Source organism: Caloenas nicobarica, chromosome 14 (genome assembly GCF_036013445.1).
Source record: "Caloenas nicobarica isolate bCalNic1 chromosome 14, bCalNic1.hap1, whole genome shotgun sequence".
Lineage (NCBI taxonomy): Eukaryota > Metazoa > Chordata > Aves > Columbiformes > Columbidae > Caloenas > Caloenas nicobarica.
The window spans coordinates 4,697,788-4,721,207 of NC_088258.1; the positions used below are offsets into that span (position 1 = coordinate 4,697,788).

At 39.9% G+C, this 23,420-nt stretch overlaps 1 protein-coding gene across 2 annotated transcripts in view; it reads left to right on the forward strand.

Moving 5' to 3' along the window:
* The window catches only part of GNA12 (G protein subunit alpha 12), a 42,740-nt gene that overhangs the window by 6,428 nt on the left and 12,892 nt on the right, over positions 1-23,420 (forward strand). For both annotated transcript variants that reach the window (XM_065644566.1, XM_065644567.1), the window contains exon 2: positions 6,224-6,439. In XM_065644566.1, the coding sequence (XP_065500638.1) occupies positions 6,224-6,439 (216 nt within the window). The remainder of the gene's footprint in view (positions 1-6,223; positions 6,440-23,420) is intronic.

Here is a 23,420-nt window from a genome sequence, read left to right on the forward strand (position 1 = left end):
TGCAGATGCTGCTTCCGCTCCATTGAAAGCGTGAACTAATTACGAACTAGATATTAGTGCGATGGTCTCGGGAAAAGGAGAAACCCAGTAATGTAGTTCCGAAAGAACCAACTGGGAACTTTTTCTCAGGTCCTGCACCAGTCGTCACCTCTGAGGTCATCATCTCTCTACTTTGTGCCTAGTTGCAAGTAAAACTTGCAGGGAGAGTATTTTTCTTCTGCTGCATTTATCGTCATTTTTGCTGGATTCAGTCAAAGACAAGGACTCTTTTCAGAGTTTCCAGACAAGCAGACACGACTGCTGCTCCCAATTCAGAGGTTCAGTGGCTAATCCAAATGTTTCTTAATGTTTGTGTTCCTGTGGACTAGGTAAATGACACTTCCCCTTTGTTCCTGGTTTTTATTTGTATGTTGGGCTGGAAGGTAGGTCATCTTTGCTGTTTACCTTGCTCTCACCTGGGTGGTACTGGAGTATGTGAATGGTGAAAATATGTGCAGAGCTGTTGAGCTTTTTTGTTGTCTAACTGGGCTAGCTGGTGCTGCTCCCACCCCTACCCTTGTGTCTGTCTCACAGCAAACTAATATAGGCAGTGGAAGCCACTTTTTATATAAATGAGTTTGGTTTTGGTGGTGGTTGCTCACTGGATTGGCTTGTGGGGTCAGACAAATGACAAACCCATCAGACAGGAGAGGGTGGAACTTCACTGCCAGGAAAGATGCCCCTTTTGATGGTAATCAGTTGTTAGACTGATTGGTCTGTAATATGAAACCTCATCCTTAATGACATTGGGACCTTGGCTGTAACATTCCAAGGACATAGATCAAATAAAAACACTGTTAATGTTTTTACGATAGCGTGCTGTAAAAATCTGATTGTCTTGCTCTTACTTTGCTAGTAGTAGGTCACCTTCTTCCTGGTATTCCAGATGGCAATTTAAAAAAAGTGCACGTGACTATATTTGCAAACACTGACAACTTTACTTTTAAAAATTGTATTTGAAAATGTCTTTTTTTAGAAGGTTAAGATAGATTTTCTAAAAATACATGTAGGTTACATTTTATCATCTTACTTTACTTGCCAATAAGAGCATTGCCGCTGAAAAGTCCAGTCCCATCTATGGCTGTGTGATTCAGCTTTCTCTCTCTTGTATTGGCATCAGTGATCATGGAGCTGTTGTGGTTTTTTGGTACAGTTAAAACTGCTGCTCCAGCTGTACCTGCCTTCGTAAAGCTGCTTCACTTCGTGCTGTTCCACTGGCACAAGGGTCTATGGTATGTTCACTCAGCCTCTGTTTTGGTCCACCTGACAAAAAAATATGAGATTTTTAAAGATAACAAATCCTTCAAGTACTTAATAATTTATAACGTGAATGCTGTGAGCTATCGGTGTAGATATTCTTAAATCAAGCTCCCCTTTAAATACTGTGACGCTTCTTCTCATGTGTTGGCAAGCATCATTGCCTTCAAGTGACATAGCTGGCAATAACCTTTCTAATAATTCCCACAAAATAAATAAATAAATTAATTAAAAATACAAGACAACCTGATTTTTTGCAGAGCTAGAACACTTTCAAAAGTAAAGGAGAAAAAAAATATAAGCCGGTCCTAATGATGAGCATCTGTGCAAATGCTCATGAAAGCTTCATGCTGCTGGTGAGTAGCAAACATTCTGCTTAGTGCCGAACAGCTGTGCTCTGTCAGGCCAAGGATCTGGTGCTTTGTCTCTGACATGAAAAAAATCAGCCAAAAAATGGGTACAGGAACAGGCAATATGATACTTCGGTATACTCCTCCAGTTATTGGCAGCCCTTGGTTTTGGAAAGTTCTTGAGCCAGGAGTTGCATCTGGAATGTAATCGAATAGTCCTTTTTGGACTTTTCTTCCATCAATTTGTCTTGACTGCTTTTTGAGTCCATTTATACTTTTGGCCAGCATCCTACGTAAATGAGTTTGCCCTACTGGGGGTTGTACAGGAAAAACTCTTCTTTTAGTTTCACCTTCTGTTCAATAACTGTATTGCTGAACCACTACTGCTTGTCTAGCAAGGGGCGGGGAAAGTATAATCTTTTTCCTATCTTGTAAGCAGTTCATAATTTCTGTAGATTTCTGATATATCGTGCCTTGGATGTCTTTTTTTTCAAAGCTGTGGATTTCTGTCTGTTTATTGCGTCCTTCTGTATAGGACACTCTGAATTGGATCATGTGTCACACCGTCATTGCACCTTTTCTGGTTCTACCCCGTCTCCATGCCAGGGATTTATACAGTGACTTGAACATGTTAAAAACTATTTGGGAAGAAATGAAACAGAGCATGTCCTATTTTTCCTCCCTAACTGGTGCTTCCAGTATGCTGCTTTTTTTGCCATTTTCTGATACTTGACACTATCCTTATCTGTGAATTTTAGTTCTTTCCACCTGTGTTTATTCTGTGTCCTGCTTTGACTGCAGCACAAAAGCTTTAGATCAGTTGAACTGTGCAGAAGTTTATTTAATATCAAAAGTTATTGCCACAATTTTTTTTCCATATTCTAAATTTGAAAAGGGAATTGTAGCAAACAGTATTCAGTCTTCTGAATGAAAGAGTGGGTTGACATTTTTCTGTAGTCAAAGAAAATCAGAACTATCATGGCAGTGTTGGGAAGGTTTTCTGTGCAATAAGCACTGCAATGAACATAGTCTGGTGTTACCTTCGTTGTTAGAGCTCGGGAGGGAACGTCGTACATGTAATAAGACTTTTTAGGGGGTTTTTTGTTATTTGTCTTATCTGAGTCCAAGTTCAGTTTTGATAAATATACTTTATTATTAAATATACTCAACTATTCTGTTCATTCTATAATAAGTGGAAATTCTATGAATTTAATCTTCTAAATGAAATCGTTACCTCTGGGCATCAACAGTACATATAAACTTTCAAGCAGTTTTACCTACACATAGAAGTGACTCTCTGGCCATCTCCCATGATGGTCTTTTTGGAGGAAAGAGCTATGGAAAGTGTTCTGTTTGTGTTTCCAGAAAGAGGAGACCTTTCCTGTGGTAACTTGTACTGCAGATTAATGGGACAAGGATTATCAAACGCTCATTGTGACCGAAAATAAATAGTGTTACCGGTAACTCTGAAATGCGAGAATAGCAATACATGGGATCTAAATTTGGCAATTTTTTTTCTGGTTTTCCTCATCTTTCTGACATCTGCTTGTAGCATTTATAGAACTGTTTTGTGAAGATGAAGAAATGTTAAGTTTAGATTCACGTCACTGTGGATCTTGCTGAGTCACAAGTACTTTTAACTGCTGAGAGCTAAGGGGAAGAAACATTGGCTATTTTACTCATTATGTAAAGCTTTTACTCCTGATGTGTTTTAGGTGTATAGCTCAAAGCCAGTGGGTTCTAAAACTTCTGATTTTGAGAGGTGCTGTTCCTGTGGATATGCATAGGACAGCATTGCTGCTAACCCATTTCCTATTTTTTATATTCCTCTTTCAGTGTTTAAAATTGAACTATGTGTGCCTATACATGTCTTTTTTGTCAGTGCTAATGCTGATGTCTCTACATCTGAATCTGACACTTTGTCCTGGTTGGGATGCTGTATCTGCTTTGGTGGCAACCGTTTCTCTCTCTAAAACAGTTGGAGGAAGGTATTGATGCTACACGATCCCCATGGGTGACCTCATGGTAGTTAATGCACTCACACGGGGTCTCTGATGTCTCGGTTCTGTCCCCTCTCTTTCCCCAGGAGATTCAAACCTGCATTTCCAAGGAGCAGCAGCCAGCACATAAGTGACTGTTCTTGGACTGCAGCAGCCTCTATGCCCTTGATTGAAACTCTATTCTGTGGTTTTCTCAAAACAAAGGATGAAACTTTCCTTAGCAACAGTCTCTCGAGATCCTTCGTGTCTCCAGTGGGAGCAGGGAAAGGCAGAGCGACAGTGAGGGAAATGCACCCAGACCGAGGTCCTGGTGCTTCTTCATCCCACAGCTGCTCTGAAGACCACAGTAGCTGTGAGATGCGTAAGGGTTAAACCAGCCCCAGAGCTGTGAGATAGAAAAGCTGGAGCTGAGATGGTTGCAGAGCTGGAGCTGAAGCAGGTGAAAGGTCAGAGCTGGCTGTGTGGGCTGGGAGCACAGATTAACCATTTCTTTTCATAAACGCTGCTTCTCACTGAACAGAAACAAGTCTGGCTTTAAATACCTAGAAACAGTGGTGTCCAGCCTCCGTTATGATGCTTTGGAAAAAAGCAGGTTCTCAACTAGGAGCAGGGGGAGCTGACGCTGCCTTTGAATCGCAGCTGGGATGTTCTGTGCAAGTGATGGGTTTGCAAGTGTCTACATAGTGCAGGCATCTGCAATTCAGAGAGAGAACCTTCTGTTCCTTTTCCTCATGCTTACATTTGTTAACACCATTCAAATAAAGCAGATCTAAAGGCTTCTGTTAATAAAAGGATAAAACTCTGTAACCAGCTCATGAGAGACAGCTTTTGGTCTGTATGGCAGAGTTACTAATTAGTTATGTCTGGCATTTAAAGCAGCAGTTTGTAAATATATTCAGTTTTAGTCTTCTCATGGTATTGTGGAGATGTAGTTTCTACATTATAAAAAGAAAGTAACTATCACTGGAGTCTCGTAAATATTTACATTTTGGGGAAACTGCACTTCAGGAACACAGTTGCATAGTGACAATGGCAATGCTTTGCTTTGAGTTCCTATTCTGACACACGAAGGTGCTTCTCACTTCCCTCTCCAATCTTAATTTCCATTGGTAAAGTTACTGTTCTTCTTGTGTGGTGCTGTTAAAGGACTAGGGAGGTGAAAGGTTCAAGTGCTAAGAAAACATACATGCATTCTCGATAGCTTAATGTATGAAAAAAAATCCATCCAATAATGTGGTGGTTCATGTGAATAGCTGTGGCAACAGAACTCCTTTTTTTAAAAATTGATTTTAATAAACTGTAAAACCAAAAGATCAACAGAATAAGTAGTTTAATATAACCCAGAGATTTCATTTGTGAATTAGGTGGTATTTGAGATGCTAAGCCACCATTAAGAGATCTATCCATTATTAAAATGATGCTCACTATTGAGAAATAACTGTTGGCCACCTGAAGCTATTTAGTATAGGTGTAGTTAGATTCAAGACTGAGGTTTCGAAGTTACTTAACCTCATGTGTTTGGCTTGTTGCCATGAAAATAAAATTAAGTTTCCATAAAAATAGCAAAATGTAAAATTAAGCAGTCTCGGTAATCCTGAGTTAAACTTGAGAACGAGATCAATTTCCTTCCAGATTTTTTTTTCCCAGAATTAGAGTATCAAAACTTACCTTTCATGACTTCTTAGCAGACGTGTCGCAAGTTCAAAAAGTGAGCTGATGCTGACGGAAAATCGCACCTGCTTTACTGAGCCCACTTCCTTGAAATCTGTGTGATGTCTTCAGTCCTCTTGCTGCTGGGCTTTCCTGCTGGAGCTCACCGTTTGGATGATTGTCTCAACAGAAAACACTCATTTACAGCAAATTTTTGAAAAGTCTATAAGGCTGGATAGCTGCGTTTTCTTACATTGTGCTGTGTTTTGTAGCCTCCAAGTAGATTACATCAAAATTGTGCTTTACAGCAACGTGCTTTTTGGGTATTGCTAGTTTGCTATTGCCACTGCTGTCTTTTTTACCTATGTTTAACTAGTTGGTGGATGCATACAGCACTGGAGGTTACAAAGTGTCCTCAATTTTGGATGTGCAGTATACTTCGCTTCGCCAGAATATAACAAATGTTCTTTCAACAATATTTTTTAATGTTCTTCTGATCCAATGCTTGAGAAAGCTAGTATATTTTTTTGATATCTAAAACCCAAATGCAAAGAAAAAGAAGAATACAGTTTCAGGCACAGTATTACTTTTAAAACTACAGCTATGCGGATCATACATTACTTCCCACTTTTCTTACAAGTTTGCTGTTTATTATTTTTATCTGTTGGTAGTATTGCTTGTTGCAACTAGCTGTTGGTGCTAGTACTTCTTTCCACCTGGAGAAGTATATTGTGGCTAAGTTGCTTACATAAGCAAACTCTATAGTATTTGTGTTGGCAATGTTGCAATAAACAATGTTTATGATTCTCTCCTGAGTTCAGTCTCACCAGAAGAGTGTCAAAAAGAAAATGCTTCAAGTACCTCTGAGTTCTTCTTTTACACTTTAATCTTCTTATCACTGACTTTCTTATCTGAATCATTCTTTAGGGCTGCAGGGTTCTGGTTGATGCACGGGACAAACTGGGGATCCCTTGGCAGTACACGGAGAACGAGAAGCATGGAATGTTTTTGATGGCTTTTGAAAACAAAGCTGGGATGCCTGTGGAACCTGCCACCTTCCAGCTGTACGTACCTGCACTGGGCGCGCTGTGGAGAGATTCGGGAATCAAGGAAGCTTTCAGCCGCCGGAGCGAGTATCAGCTGGTGAGTACGTCCATCTGCACGGGGGGGAGGAAAACATTTCCCTGCTGCGTAAATCTCTCAGTTGAAAGATTGCTTGCTACGTGCAAGATTTAGCCACCGTATGAGCTGTTTGTAGTAATAGTGTAAATCTGAGCACTTCAGCAGCAAAAACAAGTGGTAATTGGAGCCAAACTTGAAAAACTACATGGCAGTAAGAGGGAGTGGAAAAGTGCACGACTGGATAAACTGGAAGAGCAAGAGGAACCAAAAAAGGCAGGAATTGGTTGCACTAAAAATATTTCAGCAGCTCAGTAGGTCTGTTCATAGTGGGTCACTGATGAAGGCACACTTAATTTGTAATTTTCCAGTCCTGCCAGCTTGCACTATATTGATACTGGCAAACTATTCCTGCATGCAGATCTTTTCAAGTGAATGCAACACCCATTCCGGCTGCTGCTATTTGACTGTTTCTTTTCATCCTGACGTCTGCAAGTGAAACTTGGATAAGAACCCGAAAGATGACAGTGAGCTTAAAAATGTGCTATCTTCCTTGCTTTCTTGTTACTAGGTTTTCATGCTCTTGTGCCAAAATAGCTGCACTTCTGGTATGGAATATGTTTCTGACAGCTGTTCATAATCCACTCCTTTTTCTTGCTATGTACAAGATGGAGATGCTTTTTTTCTTTCTTTCTTTCTCTTCTCTCTTCAGTGAAATACTGTACTGATCCATGCAACTTAGCGCCACTGTTACTGGTTCTTGGAAGATGGTATGGGATGATATCTAATAAAAGTATCTTTATGACTTTTACATTAATTATGCTTTAATCTACAGGTAGAATTCTTTGTTTTGGATGTTCTGTCCCCAGATTTCACTCAGCTTTTCTTAAAAAAAAAAAAAAAAAAAAAAGACAGTTAACATTTCCAGGCATGAAGAATTTCAAATTTATCAATGTTATCAATTAGAGGAATTAAGTAGCTGTTAGAAACATGGCTTTGTATAGTCTCCCTTAGACTCTTACAATGGAACTTGATATATCTATAGAAAAACTAGAGAAATTCAGCAGTGAAATTCTCATAGTTTGTTTCCTCGTGCTGCTCCTCTGCCTGGGTTCTCTGTTGTCTAATAGTGTAGATAAACTCATGTTGCAGTCCTTAGGTACTCATCTGTCTCCACTAATAAGATGCCTATTTGAGTCTTATATTTTTGAAGTTTACCTCTGGAGTATCTTGAGACTGGTAAATGGCTAAAAACTAAATAAAATGACTAGGTAAAATTGTCACAGGATGATTGTATAATCCTAATTTCCTTAGGCTAAAAATGGAACAATTTCCATGTTACAGCATTGGGGATGGGGGGAGGATGTTTGGGGGAGGGAAGAAGATTAATTGTTCCGTAATTTGTAGTGTCTGTAGACACAGACTAAGACTTTGCTGTTTTAAGTATTGTTCAAATGTGGAACAGAAGAATGGTTCGTGCCACAGGGAGCTTGAATTTAACATGAGACAACTACTAAGAGAATCCAGTATAATAAGCAATAATTGCATCAGCAGCCTGTTATGATTTTTTTTTTTCCTCTGGGAAATGCTATGATCAAGAATGGGTTTTGTTTTTAGGGGGAGATTCAGGTTGGGATCACGTGGGAGGTTCATTCCTGTACTGATTAGCAATAAAATTGCATCAAACTGGAAAAAACAAGTCCAGTTTGTTGAATAAATAGCATTCCAAGAGTAGTAGGCCTACCTCTGCATTCTCTGGTTTTGAGAGCAGGATTAAACAGGAAATACCAAAAAATAAAAGAGCCCCACAAAACCCAAGCGTACAGGCATGCAAGCGATCATTTAATAAGCTGTCATCTTCCATGTCATGGTATGGTTCTATCATGCATCTTTTTGGATGGCGTTCATATAACCTGTTTAATGTTACTGGGGCAACCGGAACCGCTGCAGGCACCAGTACTGGGATCTTGTCAATAGTGCAACGATACAGTGTGCTACAGAAATGGTGTGTCATCCTGCTGCAGGCATCTGTGGCACTGCCAGCTCGAAAATCCTGCATGCTATTATTTTACTGTGCAGGCTGCATCACCAGGAGATTATAAAGTATCTCAATTGTAAATAAAAAGCACTTTGCGTCATTTTCTTAAAATGTAATAGATTGTTCTCAAGGATACAGATGCTACTTCTGGATTGATCACTAAATAAATTACTAAGACCTTAGTAACTTGCTTCTAGGTTCAGAAATCTGATTCCCTGAGTATACAGAGATTAGCAGCGGTACAATTTTTTTTTTTTTAAACAAACTGACAAAAAACCACCCCCAAACCTGCATAAATTTTCAAAGAAAGCAGGTGGTTTAAGGAGATGCCTTATTTAAACTTGCCTATGATGTGTATAAACCCATACCTTCGTTTATTTTAAACCCTTGCTGGATATAGACTCATGTAAATAAATAGAAGCCGGATATAGTGGACTCTGAGAAAACAAATCTTTTCTGAACTGATTTTAACTAAGGCTAAAGAAAAACTCTGCATCAGCACTCCCTTTCTTATTTAGTATAAGTGAGCTATTAAATGGAATGTATTTGGTCTGAACTGAATTTATTATCTTTATAGTCGTGTTAAAATCACCACCAAAATTTGAAGCTTTACGTTACTATGATCTTTCTGAGTGGTTCTGGACGATGTTTGAAATTACGACCTTGCTCAGCACTTGCATTTTCTTCACTCTGGTCTTACAGTTAACTGAACACCAGCTTTTTAAAATTATTGTTACTATTTTGGCTTCTAAGTCTCAGGATTCTATTGGTCTACTTTTGAACTCCGTGTTTCTCCAGGAAGTTATGTGACTTTGTTTAAAAATAAAAAGTAAAACATGTTAGTTTGCTAACTAGAGCTGAAAATTGCAGCATACAGGTGGCTTCCTCTGGTCTGTAATGCTGAGCTTACTGACTGCCTGGGCATAGCAAACTTGTTGAAAGAAAATGGCTCTGACCAGAACCCTGGACAGTCTGAAAGCTGCTTCTTTGGGACCACAGAAGCCGCCTCTGGGCATTTGAGTGTTTTCTGCTTCATATTCAGTGCCTGGAAGTGCTGGCTGTAGATCCCTGTCTGGGTCTTAGAGCATTTCAGAAGTGAGTGGGCGGATTCTGCAGTGGCAGGGTGCTTTTTTTTCTTTTTTTTTTTTTCTTCACCGTCTTTCTTAAAGCAGACTAACCAATTGAAATTTCTTTTCACAGACATCAGCCTCTCGCTTTCCCCCGCCCCAGCCTGTCCCCACCGACCCAAGTTCCTCTGTTCCTTGTATGCAAGCCAAGTAGTTTGGGGACAAAAGCTTCATTGTATGTTTGGTTACATTGTCATGTCTCTGTCCTCGTTTTTTTAACAACTAGAATAGGAATTCCTTTGTAATCAGGATGTGATTCTTCTCTCTTCTCCCTTGCCCTCATTATCCTACCCCATTTTCTGTCTGTATGTTAGAAAGGAATACATTTATCAAATGTCTCAGCATCCTGTAACATTTGTTCTTTTGAGGTTGCCGGTGGTAATTTGGGCAACTGGATGTTAATTCTTCATTGCCAGCAGGTGGAGACAAATTCTATTTCGGCTTCCTTGGAGAAGGGACCTTGGGACTTCAATTAGGGTTTAGCTGCAAAGATGGAAGCTTCTCCAATTTGAGCCTAGTAACAAGTATTTTGGTATATTTGGGAGTTCAGGTGCGTGTATCTGCAAGCTTTTTTGCACCCGTAAATGATGTTTCCTTTTATGTCATAAACCATTGAGACTGAGGCCAAGGTAGGAGTTGCTTTGGTCGGGTGGTTTCTGTTTTGTTGGGGGTTGGTTTTGGTGGTTTTTGTTTGTATTTTTTGGTTTGGTTTTGTTTGTGGGTGGTGGTTGTTTTCTCCCGGGTCTTTACTGGGAGAATGTTAGAAACCGTTCACTTCTGGTTTAATCTGTCCAGAACGAACAAAATCTGAAGCAAGGGTAACTACTACTTTGACTTCTTGCAACTTGGGATGCTTCATGTTGTTGTGGGTAAGGATGGGACAAATAAGGCTCATCAGGCAAGAAACTGATACTTTTTGTCATGGTCAGAACGGATAAATATTGTGCACTAATGACAAGGAGCGGATCTGCAAAGGCCATCATCTGGCTTCATCAATTCTTAAAGCAGAATTGACATTGTTTCATCAGGTTTTTTTAAATGTGCACAATGTTTTTGTTTGTTTGTTTTTAAGTCTCCTTACTAAGTACTCTTAGTCAAAGCAGTAGATTTGTTTGTAGTATTCTTACTGCTTCCCTTCAAAATACCAAGTCTTTCCAGCCTGTAACTATGTATTTCAAGAGCTCCTGAACTTCTCCTGTGGTACAAGTCGTATTCTCATCTCTCCAGGATTGATGGGGCTGTTTACTCTGAACTCCAAAGCCTATTTGCAGTTGAGGCATCTGTGCTGAGTTAGTCACATGCAGCCAGAGTGGCTTCTGACTTGTGCTTAGAGATACCAGCTCCTCTTCATACAGAAGAGAGCATGACCAGCCAAGGAGGCTGCAAAAGGCATCTGTTTAAATGCAGTTATTCTTAATATACAGAATATATTAACGATTCATCATTATTGACGTATTATTATTGATATTCATTGCACTGTTGGATTTCTAATGTTTTAATAGCTCCTTCAAAAAAGAAGTGTCAGCATTAATGGGAGTAGTGGTTCCTGAGAGGAAAGTAAGGAGCTTGCAAATATAGACAAAAACTTACTACTGCGTCCAGAGCTATTTTTAGATCTGTGCACAGGGAATTATATGGAACACTTCCAGTAATACTTCAAATACTAAGAGCCTCTGAAACCTTGGATGTGGGAAGACTCTGGAAAATGTTTTAAAGACTCTTTCTTTTATATCGATTCACTGTTCTCTGGGTGTTTGGGGTATGGAGGTTTTGGAGATATTTGTAACAGGACACGAGTCGCTCCCCTATGAGTTAACTATGTGGTGTTTTTTTTTTTTTTTCCTCTAAGCAGACACTTGAAATAAATTGAAGTGGTTAAATTATGCCTGCCAGAGCAGATAGTGTGCTGGAAATGTTGTGTAGTGTACAGCCTGCTCCTTGCGTTACTATGGCTTTGTTACTGCATCCTCTTTATGCAGCTGTGTGTTTTCAGCGCTGTGGAGGTGAAGCACTAATCATTGGCACCAATTCTTGATTTAGAGTGGACACAATGTTGCTTAAATGTCTTTATTTCGGTACAGAAGTACTAGGTATGGCAGTAATGTAGGATGATCAGGAGTTAGACAATATACCAGCTGCTGTCGCATGTGGAGCTTATGTGGCAGCATTTGACCGGCACTACCTTGTGAATTGTGATTTGAGAGGCTGGGAAGCAGAGTATGGACTTGACGGGAGGAGTGTGTGACTTTGGAAGTGGAATGTTAAATGAAATACACAGCGCTGGGGTCTCTTTCATCAGAATTCGTAGAGATTTCTTGAATTCTGAAGTAAAATGTTTCCACTGATAATTTGTCTTTAAGATGCAAAGGCAGAGTAGATTTAGCCTTAAAAGCATGTTTGAGCATTTTGCTCTTCTTCCAGCATAAATGCCATGGCACTGAAAGCCAGGAGTTCTTGTGCCTGGTATCGGCAGAATGCACTTGCTAATGCGCTTCCTCCTGAGGAAATACCGAGCATCACAGCAACTCCAGCTTACACACTTGCCCATAACACAAAAATGAGCTTTTTGCAAACTACTGTTTGAATATAAGCTTGCACAAGAGACTATGAACATTGCATATTCTGTAAGGAGGATTTTTTTTTTTCCAGAGGCGTGAAACTCTCATATTTCATCTGTGAAATCCATTGGGGCTTGACCAATGCTGGTGAGATGTACAAAGGAAATAGCCTCACTGTTCAAAGGGCCAGCATGGGAAATCTTGTTACCATTTAATGCACATAACTGCGACTAGGTGGCAACTCTTTGCCAAATTACTTTTGAGCTTTGCTTGGGTATCCTTAGTTTGCAGAACTCATGTGAGAATAAGTTCTTGCTGGGGAAGTTATGTAGACTTTAAATTTTTTTTTTAAGTTTTCTAGATCTGGATGGGACATAGTACTCTGACCCAGAATTTTTTTTTTTTAAAAAAACAATGGATTAACACTAGTGCTACAAACCAGAAACTCATGTTTGCTATTGCTGAGCCTTGAAATTTTGTAATTACGTAGTGTTAGTGCTGAAAGTCAAGTACATCTGTCTAACAATGTTATATGAATTTTTTTTTAAAGTTCATTATGAAGCTGTGGATGGTAAATAGGCCTGTTTTGAATTAGCTGTTACACTCAGTTCAAGTTCTGTCCCCTAATCCCAAGACCTCAAAAGTTTATGGTCAAGTTACAGAGTTTGACTCATCTTTGTACAGCAAAAGAAGTGAATTGCTTGTGTAAGTGTAATACTGCAAAGCATCGTGGCTGGTCTGAAGTAGGAAGGATTAGCAGTTGGAGTCCCTGGCTTCTAATCCTGTCTCTCAGACCAAATAGGAAAAATTTTTTCAGATCAAAGTCTCAAGTAAGACCTCTTAAACAAAAGTGGCATTTTGTTGAAGGAGGTGAGAGTTAGTGAGTTATAGTTTGGATTTTATTAAAAATTGAGAGGTAACATAAAGCAAAAAGCAGCTGGAAACCTTTGCACAAAATTCTGTGGATATTGGCTAGTGCTGTATAGCTTGTCAGTTTTCATCTGCAGAAGTTAAATGCTCAGTCTCCTATTATATTTGCAGTATTCTAAAAATAAATGCTCAAATGAGATATGTTAATGGGCCTGCTGCCACCAGCAGAGCTGCTCGAGCAGTCTGACGTTTGGCTGTGCCAGCGCGAGTGTGTCTTGGCAGTCACCAAGACTCAAATTCGGGACTAAGCTGGAGCAGGAGGCAGAGCTGCCGATGCCTTCATAGCACGTTGTCTGTCACCTACACCAAGGAATGCTTCTCTTGATAATCTCAATTTTGCTTTAAGTGCCACTGAGCCAGAGGTGAGAAGAACTTGGATTTAAAGTATGCTGGATATGAAACCATTTAGAGAATCAAAGGTCATAAATAACTTTACATTGCAATGACACATTGCCATTTTACACTGTAAATCGTTTTGATTTCTAGCAAAATCCACTTGTGCAATATCTTTTCTCAATGATAGAAGCCGTTCTCTCAAGCAGAACCATCTATAGAATGCTGTGTGATGGGTAAAACACTTATTAGCTGTTCTTAAATACTTCCTGCTATTGGAAAGAAATAACAAGAACCAGAAAGGTCGTGAATTACAACCTTTTCAAAACACCGCAAATGGAAAAGTATTAGAGAATAGCCGTTCGTTACAGTACCTACCTGAAGTCTCAACCAAGCATTAAAGCCCTCTGTACTAAGTGCTCTGTGGAAAAATAAAAGGATTCCTGCCATGAATTGCTCCTGGCCTTAGGTTATGACAAAATGCAACAGCTGGATGAAATGTAGCCGGCATGGAATTGGGAGGATAAGTTGGAAAGTAATGAGCAGATCATACATAATAAATAAGTGGATAACAAGAAATTGATATGCCTACCATATGGGAACTGAGATGGATGCTGAATCAAAAGAGCTGCGCTACTGGCTCTTCGAGTGCTCTGTTAGTGAATTCCCGGCACTCTACAATTTTTCCTTTTTTTTTTTTTTTCTATGTAAAGATTAAAAACTTACGGAAAAATCATGTCTAAAGGCTGTAAAATGTGCGGTGTATTAACACAATTGATTAATGCCCTGCTGTCTGTGGGTACCGAAAGGTTGAAATTCAGACTTTGTGTGGTCCTGCTTTTTAAATTTTAGGTTCTTGGAGGTAGATTAAAAAGCCTTGGATTTTTATGGTGCTCTGTAAGGCTGCCTGTAGGAGTTTTTGCTCTTGGCCCTTGGATGCCGGTAAATCTTGACTATATTTTTAGTGTGGTTAAGGTGAATGAGAGAAACAACTTCGTAGATGCAGCTCCCGTGTTGAAAATTAATTATGAGAATTTGCATATTGCCTAATGATGGCCATTTTCCTGGTTGAAAGGTTTTTCACTCATGTGTATTTTATTAAGAACGAATTTTTTTTGTCTTTACCTCTTAGTCATTGATCCCATTGGAGAAATGTCTGGGTGTCCCGCAAGATTTGCTGAATAAATACTGTACTCATCCTTGCCTCTGTGTGTGTGTGTGTGGTAGTGGTTATAGTTTGGTGTCTTACCTTCAGCAATAGCACTGAAACACAAAATCTAATGTTCTTAGACTGGAAAAGTCCTTTTGGCTCCCAACTCTTCAGAATAAATGCCACCCTGCTTCTGGAAAGAAGCTTTAATTTTATTATGCATAAAATAATTAGAAAAAATACTCAGTGTGCCTGTCTTTACAGAATTGTTGTTCTAAGCCCTAATTAGCACTACTCTAAATCTTGCAGGACTGTATTGAATATAAGGATTTGTTCAGAGCAAGTACAGCTGTAATTAATCTTTGCATTCCCATCAAGAAATGCTGGCACATGCTGTGAGAAACAAGGAAGGAAACTTTCAGTTCAGGCTGTCTGAGCCAGTACCCAACTGCAGCTAAAAACCACTGGAGTAATCTCTTTATCCCTTCCTAGTGTGCAGGAAAGGTCTGGGCAGAGACAAATCCAACCCAGTGAACAGCCTTTAGCTTTTGATTTTGCTGTTTAATTTCATTTTCAGAAAGTTTCTAAGAGATGTCAATAATTCAAGATATTTCAAAATTGGCAACTAGTAGCTCTGTAGAGATTCCCAGTAATGAGAATGTGTTCCAGAAGTCTGAGCAAGTTAAGTACATTTAAAGATGTAAAGCTCTTTGTATGACTGAGGGAGTCTAAGAACGAGTTCCTGCTGAAATCTGGTGGAAGCAGGAGAGAGCTCGTTTACTGAGGAATGAGCATATGCATAGGTTAAAAGTGTGGTAGCACGAGGACAATTTTTGTTCTAGCTGCAACAAAATACCTGCATTATGCAGAGACATGTATGTTAATATTTATCTGTTTACACTGAAGTCTGAAAGCTATCAGAGAAAATAGCTTCTCTTTGAAGAGCTTCACTTGTCAGGCTGGTTTCAACCCTTTAATCTCAAAGATATAGCTGAAATGGAGACATATATTTGTATTCCCATGATACAGGTTCTTGAAGTTTTTGATGTATTAAAGCTATGTTCACTTCTTCAAGAAGGACTGGTGTAGCTGTGTAAAAGAAGAGAGGGCTCCTGCTGCTTCTTGTGCGCTATATTAGCAGCTTTCTGACCCTATGGCTGGTCTCGGGAAATTGGATGGGGAAAAAAAAAGCCACTCCAGAAGAAGAGGTGGGTGCTTTTGTTAAGTCTCCCTGACATGGTTCACTGTGCTCAGAAGAGTGGTGCTGACGATACACATTAGAAAGTTCCAGTTTTACAGGTCAGCCTTTTGCACCTCATTTGCACGTTCTCTGTAGTAATTCAGCTTTCTTTCGTATCAGTACCAGACCTTGTCCTCTCTGCCTAGAATCGGGACAGCGAGCAAGGGTGACCTCAGTGGCTTTCCAAATCCTCTAAAAGGTTTCCTTGAGGAAAACCAGAGTTTACAGCTTGGATTTTTCAAAGGGGCCACTGAATTTAATAGGATAATGGGTAATGAATGCTTTCAAGCCGTCCTGAATATCCTAGTTTATAGTAAGCTGTGTAGGATCGAGAACAAGTAATAAGGGCAGATGAACAAATAAGCAAAACATTAAAAACTAGGTGTGTTTTCATGAGGAAGTCTTACTGGCATTTCTCCTGGATTTTTATACTTAGATATTTGAAGTTGTTTTACACTTGTCATGCTGACAATGAATTATGTTTAATGAGCCTGTTCTTCAAAAGACAGGACTTGACAGGAAGCTGAGAAGGAAAATGCAGGTATGATAGGTAGCAATAACTTTCTTGGTTGGCCATGTTGTATTCTTGTTAGCCATCCAAATCTTGATCCTTTTGCAGTGGCTTCTTGAAAAGATTGTAACTTTCTTTAACCTACTTTTCTTCTGTTATCTTCCCCTGCTCCTGCTGTCTCCCTAACATGCCTGCTCTGCCTTCAGACATCGATTGGTGTACTCAGTATGTTGTGCAAGGACAGAGCTCAACTTGGGCTGGAGCTCTGTGATAATCACGGTGAGCAATAGGAAATGGTGGTTTAGAGAGTTCTGCTTTGTGCTATGCTCTTGCTAGTCTTGGCACAACTGGTTTTTGGAAGCTCTGCTGTAAATTGGGAAGCTTATCTGAGGCTGAATGCGACCCTATGGCTGATTGTAAGTGCAGCTGAGGTAGTGACATGCTGTGGGGTTGGTGAAGGAGCAAGTGGCTGCCATCGCAAGTGACCACGAGTCACCGCAACCTGCGGTTAGCCAAGGAATGATGGCAGTGTCTTTATTTTGCCGATCCCTCATCCAAGCAATGGTTCCTTTCCTCTGTAAATCTTTCCTGATAATGAAAGAAGATGCCTGTACCTCAAGGATGCTGTTTAGTTTTTCAAATGTTTATGCTCCAAGTTATTAGAGTATCTGGAGTGTTTGCATACTGTTCAAAATTAAGACTGTTTCACAGCTATTGAGTGTAGGGGAGGAGGTGAACAGAGGGAGGAAAGAACCACAGTATTGGAGGTTTTCATAGATCAGATGATTTAAGGATGCATCTGAACATGATTGTGCTCCAGAAAAATCTCTAAAGGCTCCATACTGCCACAAACCAACCAGCTGATAATTGAACACTAAAGGAAGGAGCAGAGCTGTTGTCCTCTCAAAGGAGAAGAGTAAGCTTAGCTCAAGACTCTGTTTCTCCTTTTTTAGAATCTGCACAAACTGCGAGGATTTTCTGTTACAAAGGCAGAAGGCAGCATGGGCTCCACCTTCTCATTCGTTTGCAGCTATACCTAGAGCAGTTCTGTGGAGTAAACCTATTTTGCTCTATTATTGACTTAGTATTTGAGGGAGAGGAGGAAAACTTCTTGGAAACATCATGCAAGATTTTCTGTTTGAGAAAGTGGAAAACATGTTGCTCTGAGAAGTAATTTATTGACACCTTTCAAATGTCTGCTCTGTATACAACACAGATTCCTGCAGTTCAGACTGTGGCAGACTTGTGCTTCACTTGGCTTTACTCCTGAACAAACTGTTGGTGTTTGTCCTTAGAAGGTCCGTTCTCCACCCTGCCCCCAAAGCCTCTTAATTTGACTTGCTTTCCTTGAGATTCACTTAATTCTACTTTGGAAAACTCGTTAAAATCTCGAACTGAAAAAATGGTGGTTTATTGATGGAACCCTTTCCCATTTAATTCCATCTCTGCATTCTGTGTATTTAAGACTTTGATCAATCTAGTTGCAGTCTGTTCAGACTACAGTACTGAATCAGTAATGCTGTTGGATGTGGGCAGAAGGTGAAAGAACCACCTTCTATATCCTTTTTCTGGTCTTCCGCTCCCAGTCCAGCACATGCATTCGAGCTTACAAGGAGTTCAGATGGCCATCCACGTGGCTGGACTGTTTCCCTCTCTGCCGTTCAATAGGATGTGACCAGGGCTTTAATTAGGATTATTTTTTTAATAGGCTAGTCTGCTCAACAGCTTGTACAAGTTTGTTAAACCCACTTTAGTTTCCACTGTGGCTTGATTAGTTTACATGTGTAGATGAGGCCTTAAGGATGGAAGCTAAGTCACTTATTTCAAATAGCCTATTTTTATCTTTAGATTTGTTTTCAGATGCTTATAGTTCTTAATTTGTGTAAATCATATGCACATGAGGTTGGAAAAAATAAAGCTTTCCAACTGATACAAGACTGTAAGATTACTTGAGGGCTTTACCTCCATGGTAAGTCATTTCTAATAATCCTGAGCTTCAAGTTAGTGGCTTTATAATGATTGATGACTGTGTCAAGGGACTCGGCTGTAGATGCACATGAAAATAGGATGGAGTTGCACATTAATGCAGCTGTTGTTCATGTGGTTACCAGCCCCATCTCAACTTGTGAGTCTTCACTCAGGGATGTTTGGTCCTTTGGTGAATCAGTACCTGGACAGCTTTGATTTTCAGCTTGGGTAAATCCATTCCAATTTTGGTTTCATAAGTGGAAGCAATGATGTGAGTTGGATGCACTGAAGCGAAAAATGCAGGAAAAGCAATCCTGAATATTTTGAAAGAGAACAAATTCTGGAATGAAATAAAAAAAGAAGTTTGGATTGCTTAGAATCTTCATACTAAAGTATCAATAGTGCTATGGTTTCAGTGCAAATTCCCCTTCTCAAGCCAAAACAGCCTTCAGTAGAGGAGAGAATATTTGGGATAATCGATATGTCATGGCTGGATAAAAGGTGTTTTGAGTTAATGACTATAAATCAGATCACAGAGAAAACTTGATTGTGAACAGAAACTGAAGTTTATTTCAGATCACCAAAGGTGGTTCGAGGTTCACTATCTCTCATCTGCTGGACTCAACATGCAGCGTTGGCACTGGAGCCGGAGAGCTGAGGTTCTAGGGAGGGAAGTGACTTCTCGAGTGAAACCCAAAGCACAGCTGTGAACTAATGAAATCAATGTTCTCAGCGTATGTCATGAGACAACTTGATCACTAGTGATATAGGACATCTACAGGTGCATGCAAAGGTCAGGCTTTGTAGAAGGCAATACTAATCTGGGTACAAACGAGTGAACATGAGATGTCGAGTCACTGCTCAGAGCAAGCTTGTGTACATCGTGAAATTCTGCTGATTGGAGAGGTAACTGGGAAAGCAGGCACAGTAACAGCTGGCAGAAACGGGGCACTTCACAGTTCAAAGTTGGTCAGTCTCAATAAGTCGCAAACTGTTATTGAAAAAGGAGAATTTTTTTTGTTTCCAGGGCAAATATTTTTGAAAGTCAGACATGGAAACTGGCTTGAGGAATCCCTCACACTTGCAAGCCTTGTGTTCTGTGTAGCTGAGTGCTGAGGTAATGGGCATGGTGAAAAACTTCAGAGCAATGTAAGCAAGGTGGAATTCTTGTTTTCTGCTCTCAACTGCCTACACGCTTGGTTTTATAGCCATCAAACTGTTAAATGGCACATCTGAGTGCAACTAAGACTTAACTTGCATTTTACCTCAGTCTGCTTTCCACCTGAAGCCTGATTTTTCAAATACCGAGCAGCTTTCTGAGTCTTGCCAGACCATCTTTTTTTTTGCATCTAATAAAGTCATGGTTGTATAGAGACAAAATGAGAAATTTTTTTTAAATGAATTGTGAGGGATAAACGACTTTTTCTAATACTTACAGTCACCTTGACAGCAGATGTAGACAAATTTCACTAGAACACGTCTGAGCTGACATTTCCACAGAAAGTGGTGCGTGAGGGCACTCTGCAACAAATGCTTTCGTGTAGAAACGAAGTAGGAAGCATCGTTCTTTGAGATACTCAAGGTTCTGCCTGTTGTAAATGCATTCAAGTTGCTTAGCTTTCCAGCTGGCCACCTGCCATGGAAAAGTCCAAGCTCAACATTCTCTCATGGCTGGTGTTAGCTGTTTTTTTTCAGCCCAAGAGATCTAAGATATTTATTTCCCATCCCTTGATCTGATAAGATTTGAAAGGGAAACTCACTAGTAAACTTGTGGTTTAGTCTTGATCAGATAGTCAGCACTGCTGACTAGATTAAATGGTGGTTGTTAGTGTCTGTTCTAGTTCTGCAGATGTCTTCTGGAAACAAAGCAAGGTTCAGGTTTGCATACTGAGCTGCTGAAAACAAAGTGTCAGACCAGGGTCACATAATAATGTGATTGTGCATCGTTCCTGGTGATTTGTAAAAACATGCAGTTGTTTTTGAATACTGATGCATTAGTTGGTTTGGGTTTTGTTGGTTTGTTTTGGTTTTTTGCGTGGCAGCTGCCTGCTGAAAATAAATGGGATAATTTGCTAGTGGTTGGCCAGAATCTTGGACCCATCCGTCCATTTACAGCTCGGGACTTTCTTTTAACTGTGGCAAGATTGCTGCTTTCAGCTGCCGCCTCATGCGTTTTACGCGGCTGTGCTTGGAATGAGAAGTCGAGCTGGCGTGCGTTAGTTCAACTACACGGAGAACCTCCGGTGGTTGAGATGAAAGGGTTCTGGCAGCGATTTCAGACAATGTCGTCGCTCAGACAGTTGGCAGGGAAACAGGAAGGAATCCTTTCATGGGATGCTTTTGAGTAGATGTGTCCTCCACCCGTGCCAGGATGAGTGTGTGAGCTGGGCACACCGCTAATGTTGGATACAGTGATCAAACTTTTATTGTTTAAACGTAGCTGTTTCTTCCACATTAATTGGGTATATATCTCCTTAGATCTGCTCCTTGAATCTTGCTAGCTACTAGTCACTGAAGGCTAGGAAATGCTAAATCGGTGTAACTAATCTGCAAGACTGGTCAAGGATTTCTCTAGATTTTAAAAAAAGGCAATAACTTAACCTTTTTGTATTGCACTGTGCGTCTTCGTGTTTTGTGGGTGGCCATTTTTCTGTTTTCTCTGCCGTTTGCACCTGCTTTTCTTCCAGTCATTGCAAATCTGTGAAGCAGGAACGGCAGCGATGAAGAGACAGTAAGTAGGAGTAAAATCAAAACAATAGGGGTTTGCGTTAATGTTTCTTGAAGCTTATAGTGTAGGATGAGCCTGCCTTAGTCTGTTCAAAGAAAATATTTGAGACAAATGGACAGAATTGTTAACATAGTATCAAGAGTAATTTATCTCATCTACATCCTGTTGATGTAGGAACACCTAGAATTTCAGGGAAAAATGTAACTTTTTTACTTGCAGCACTTTTTCTGAAAAAATTGCTGTATTTCATTGCTGGGAAAAAACCAACACATGTAGGAGTTGCCCTTTGCCACAAGAACTCTGCTCCTACTAAGAGTTTCTTAGCTGTAAGGTTAGAATTTCACTCGGTCACAGGGATCTACAGTTCTTATCACTGATGTTGGAGCTCAAATTAGCACAGATTTTTTTGGGAAAAAAAATTAATACCTATTTTTTTATCCATGTGCTGTTAAGCATACGGTTTGGCCAGTGTGTCTTGTATCAAAGCAAGATGAGTTTATAGAAAGTCATCCTGACTTGGACAAACATATTTTTGCATTGCCTCTTTGTACTGAGCTGACAAGAAACTAATTTTTAAAATATTTTCAAACTTTAACATCTGATATCTACACTGTATGACTAGGCAGTAGAAAGAAGAGGTAGCTTTTAGAAGCAGCTTGGAACCAAACGGTACTTTTTTGTAGTCGGTGTGTTTGTAGGGTACAGATAGCGGCAACTTGGATAAGCACTGGAGCTGCTGGATGGGAGCCAGTAGCTCAGTCTGTTGTTAAGGAGGAAGTTAAATAACAGAGAGGTTTGATAGTTAGAATTCTGTGTGGCTTAAATAAGGAGAAGTGGTTAGTCTCTGCCTTGGAACTGGCAATTGAATGAAAAAATTAGGGTTCGTCTTGTGTCAATAAATTTCAGTGCCCAGACGGGATGTAGAATATCTGTAGAACAGAATTAGAGTGTAGAATGGGCATGAGGATTTCAGGGCAAGTTAGATTACTTCAACATCCTTCTGAGTAAATTCTTAACAAGCACAGACTTGCTTATCTCCTTGGAAAATAATACTTAATTCATCAGCTGTCACAGGGAAGAGAACACACTTTTGGCTGTAGTTAATGTGTTGTTACCAGTGAGGCTGAATAGAAATGCAAATTTAGAAGTAACCTGTTGGAAGAGCCTGCAGGTTCAGGGAGGGGGAGTTTTTTGTTTATAGTTGCATAGTTTATAGTTTATATTTTAACCCTAGGTCTTTGGGGTTTGTAAAGGACTGCTGTTTCACTTCCAAAGGTTACATGGATTATGGTGGCAGGATGTTTTAACCTGCTCGTTGTGTCCTGTAGGTCTCACGAGTGTGTTTTCTGTGTCTCTCTTTGCTGGTGAGGTTTTGGGTTCTAATCTCAGTACCCAAAAACTTGGCTGATCTGATGTCTCCAACAGTTTCTAATGCTAGTCTCCTGGTTATTTTATCCTCTTACAAGTTAGCACTAGCATTGCATTCTGTCAGTATGTGTCTTTAACAGCCTTAATGGAATAGTACCTTATATAAAGGTGAACTTCAGATGAAATTGTGTGTCAATGCTTTAAGTCCATCCCATTTGTGTATTTGGGATGTTGGAGGTTAAAGGCTGTGAGATTCCTGAACTTGTTTCTGGCGTCTCCTGTGTTTTTCAGTGCTACTGCTGAAGGTTTTACAACTCCTAGATGGAGGGTGGGATACAAACACCACTGTTCTTTTCATTCCGATCACTTTTGCTTTCACCTTGCAGGTTCAGCTGCAGTCTGTACAGTTACGGTACCCGTTTCTCTGTATGTTTTGCTGTATTTGTGGGAGCCTCGTTAGATCTGTATTATATGCTTCCTTGAAGTCTAACGTTTCCTTCCTGTGTGGTTTAATTCGTCATCTGAAACAAGCCAAGTCTGACAGGTCTACCTTAAATTGTCCACTCTAAATTTAGCAGCTAGAGACAGAATGATCGGGAAGGGCTAAATTAATATTATGTCAAAAAGGCCTTGGGACAAGGAAAGGAAAAAAGCCAATTTGAAACAGAGGGTCCTCTTTCAAGTCTTTTAGTTCAGAGCAGAATTTAGAGGAACTGCTTTTCAGAAGGAAAAGTTTGAAATAAGCCTGTATTTTAGGGAACTGGACAATAGGATGTTTCATTATAATTTATGAGCTAACCCACTATCACTTTGAATAACTGGCTGAGGATTAAAGCGACAAGTTGATAAATTCTAGCCTTGCAGAATGTTTCTTCTTATTACTGAGTTTCCCTGGATATTTTAAAGCAATCTACATATGATCCGTTGTGCATTTATTTTCATGAAATAAATACCGCTTGGGAACTCCACCCAAGTGTTTTCTGCTTGGTTTTTGCAAAGGAAGTGGTGCAAGATTAGTTATATTTCTTTAGGGAGATTTATGTGCTATGAACCT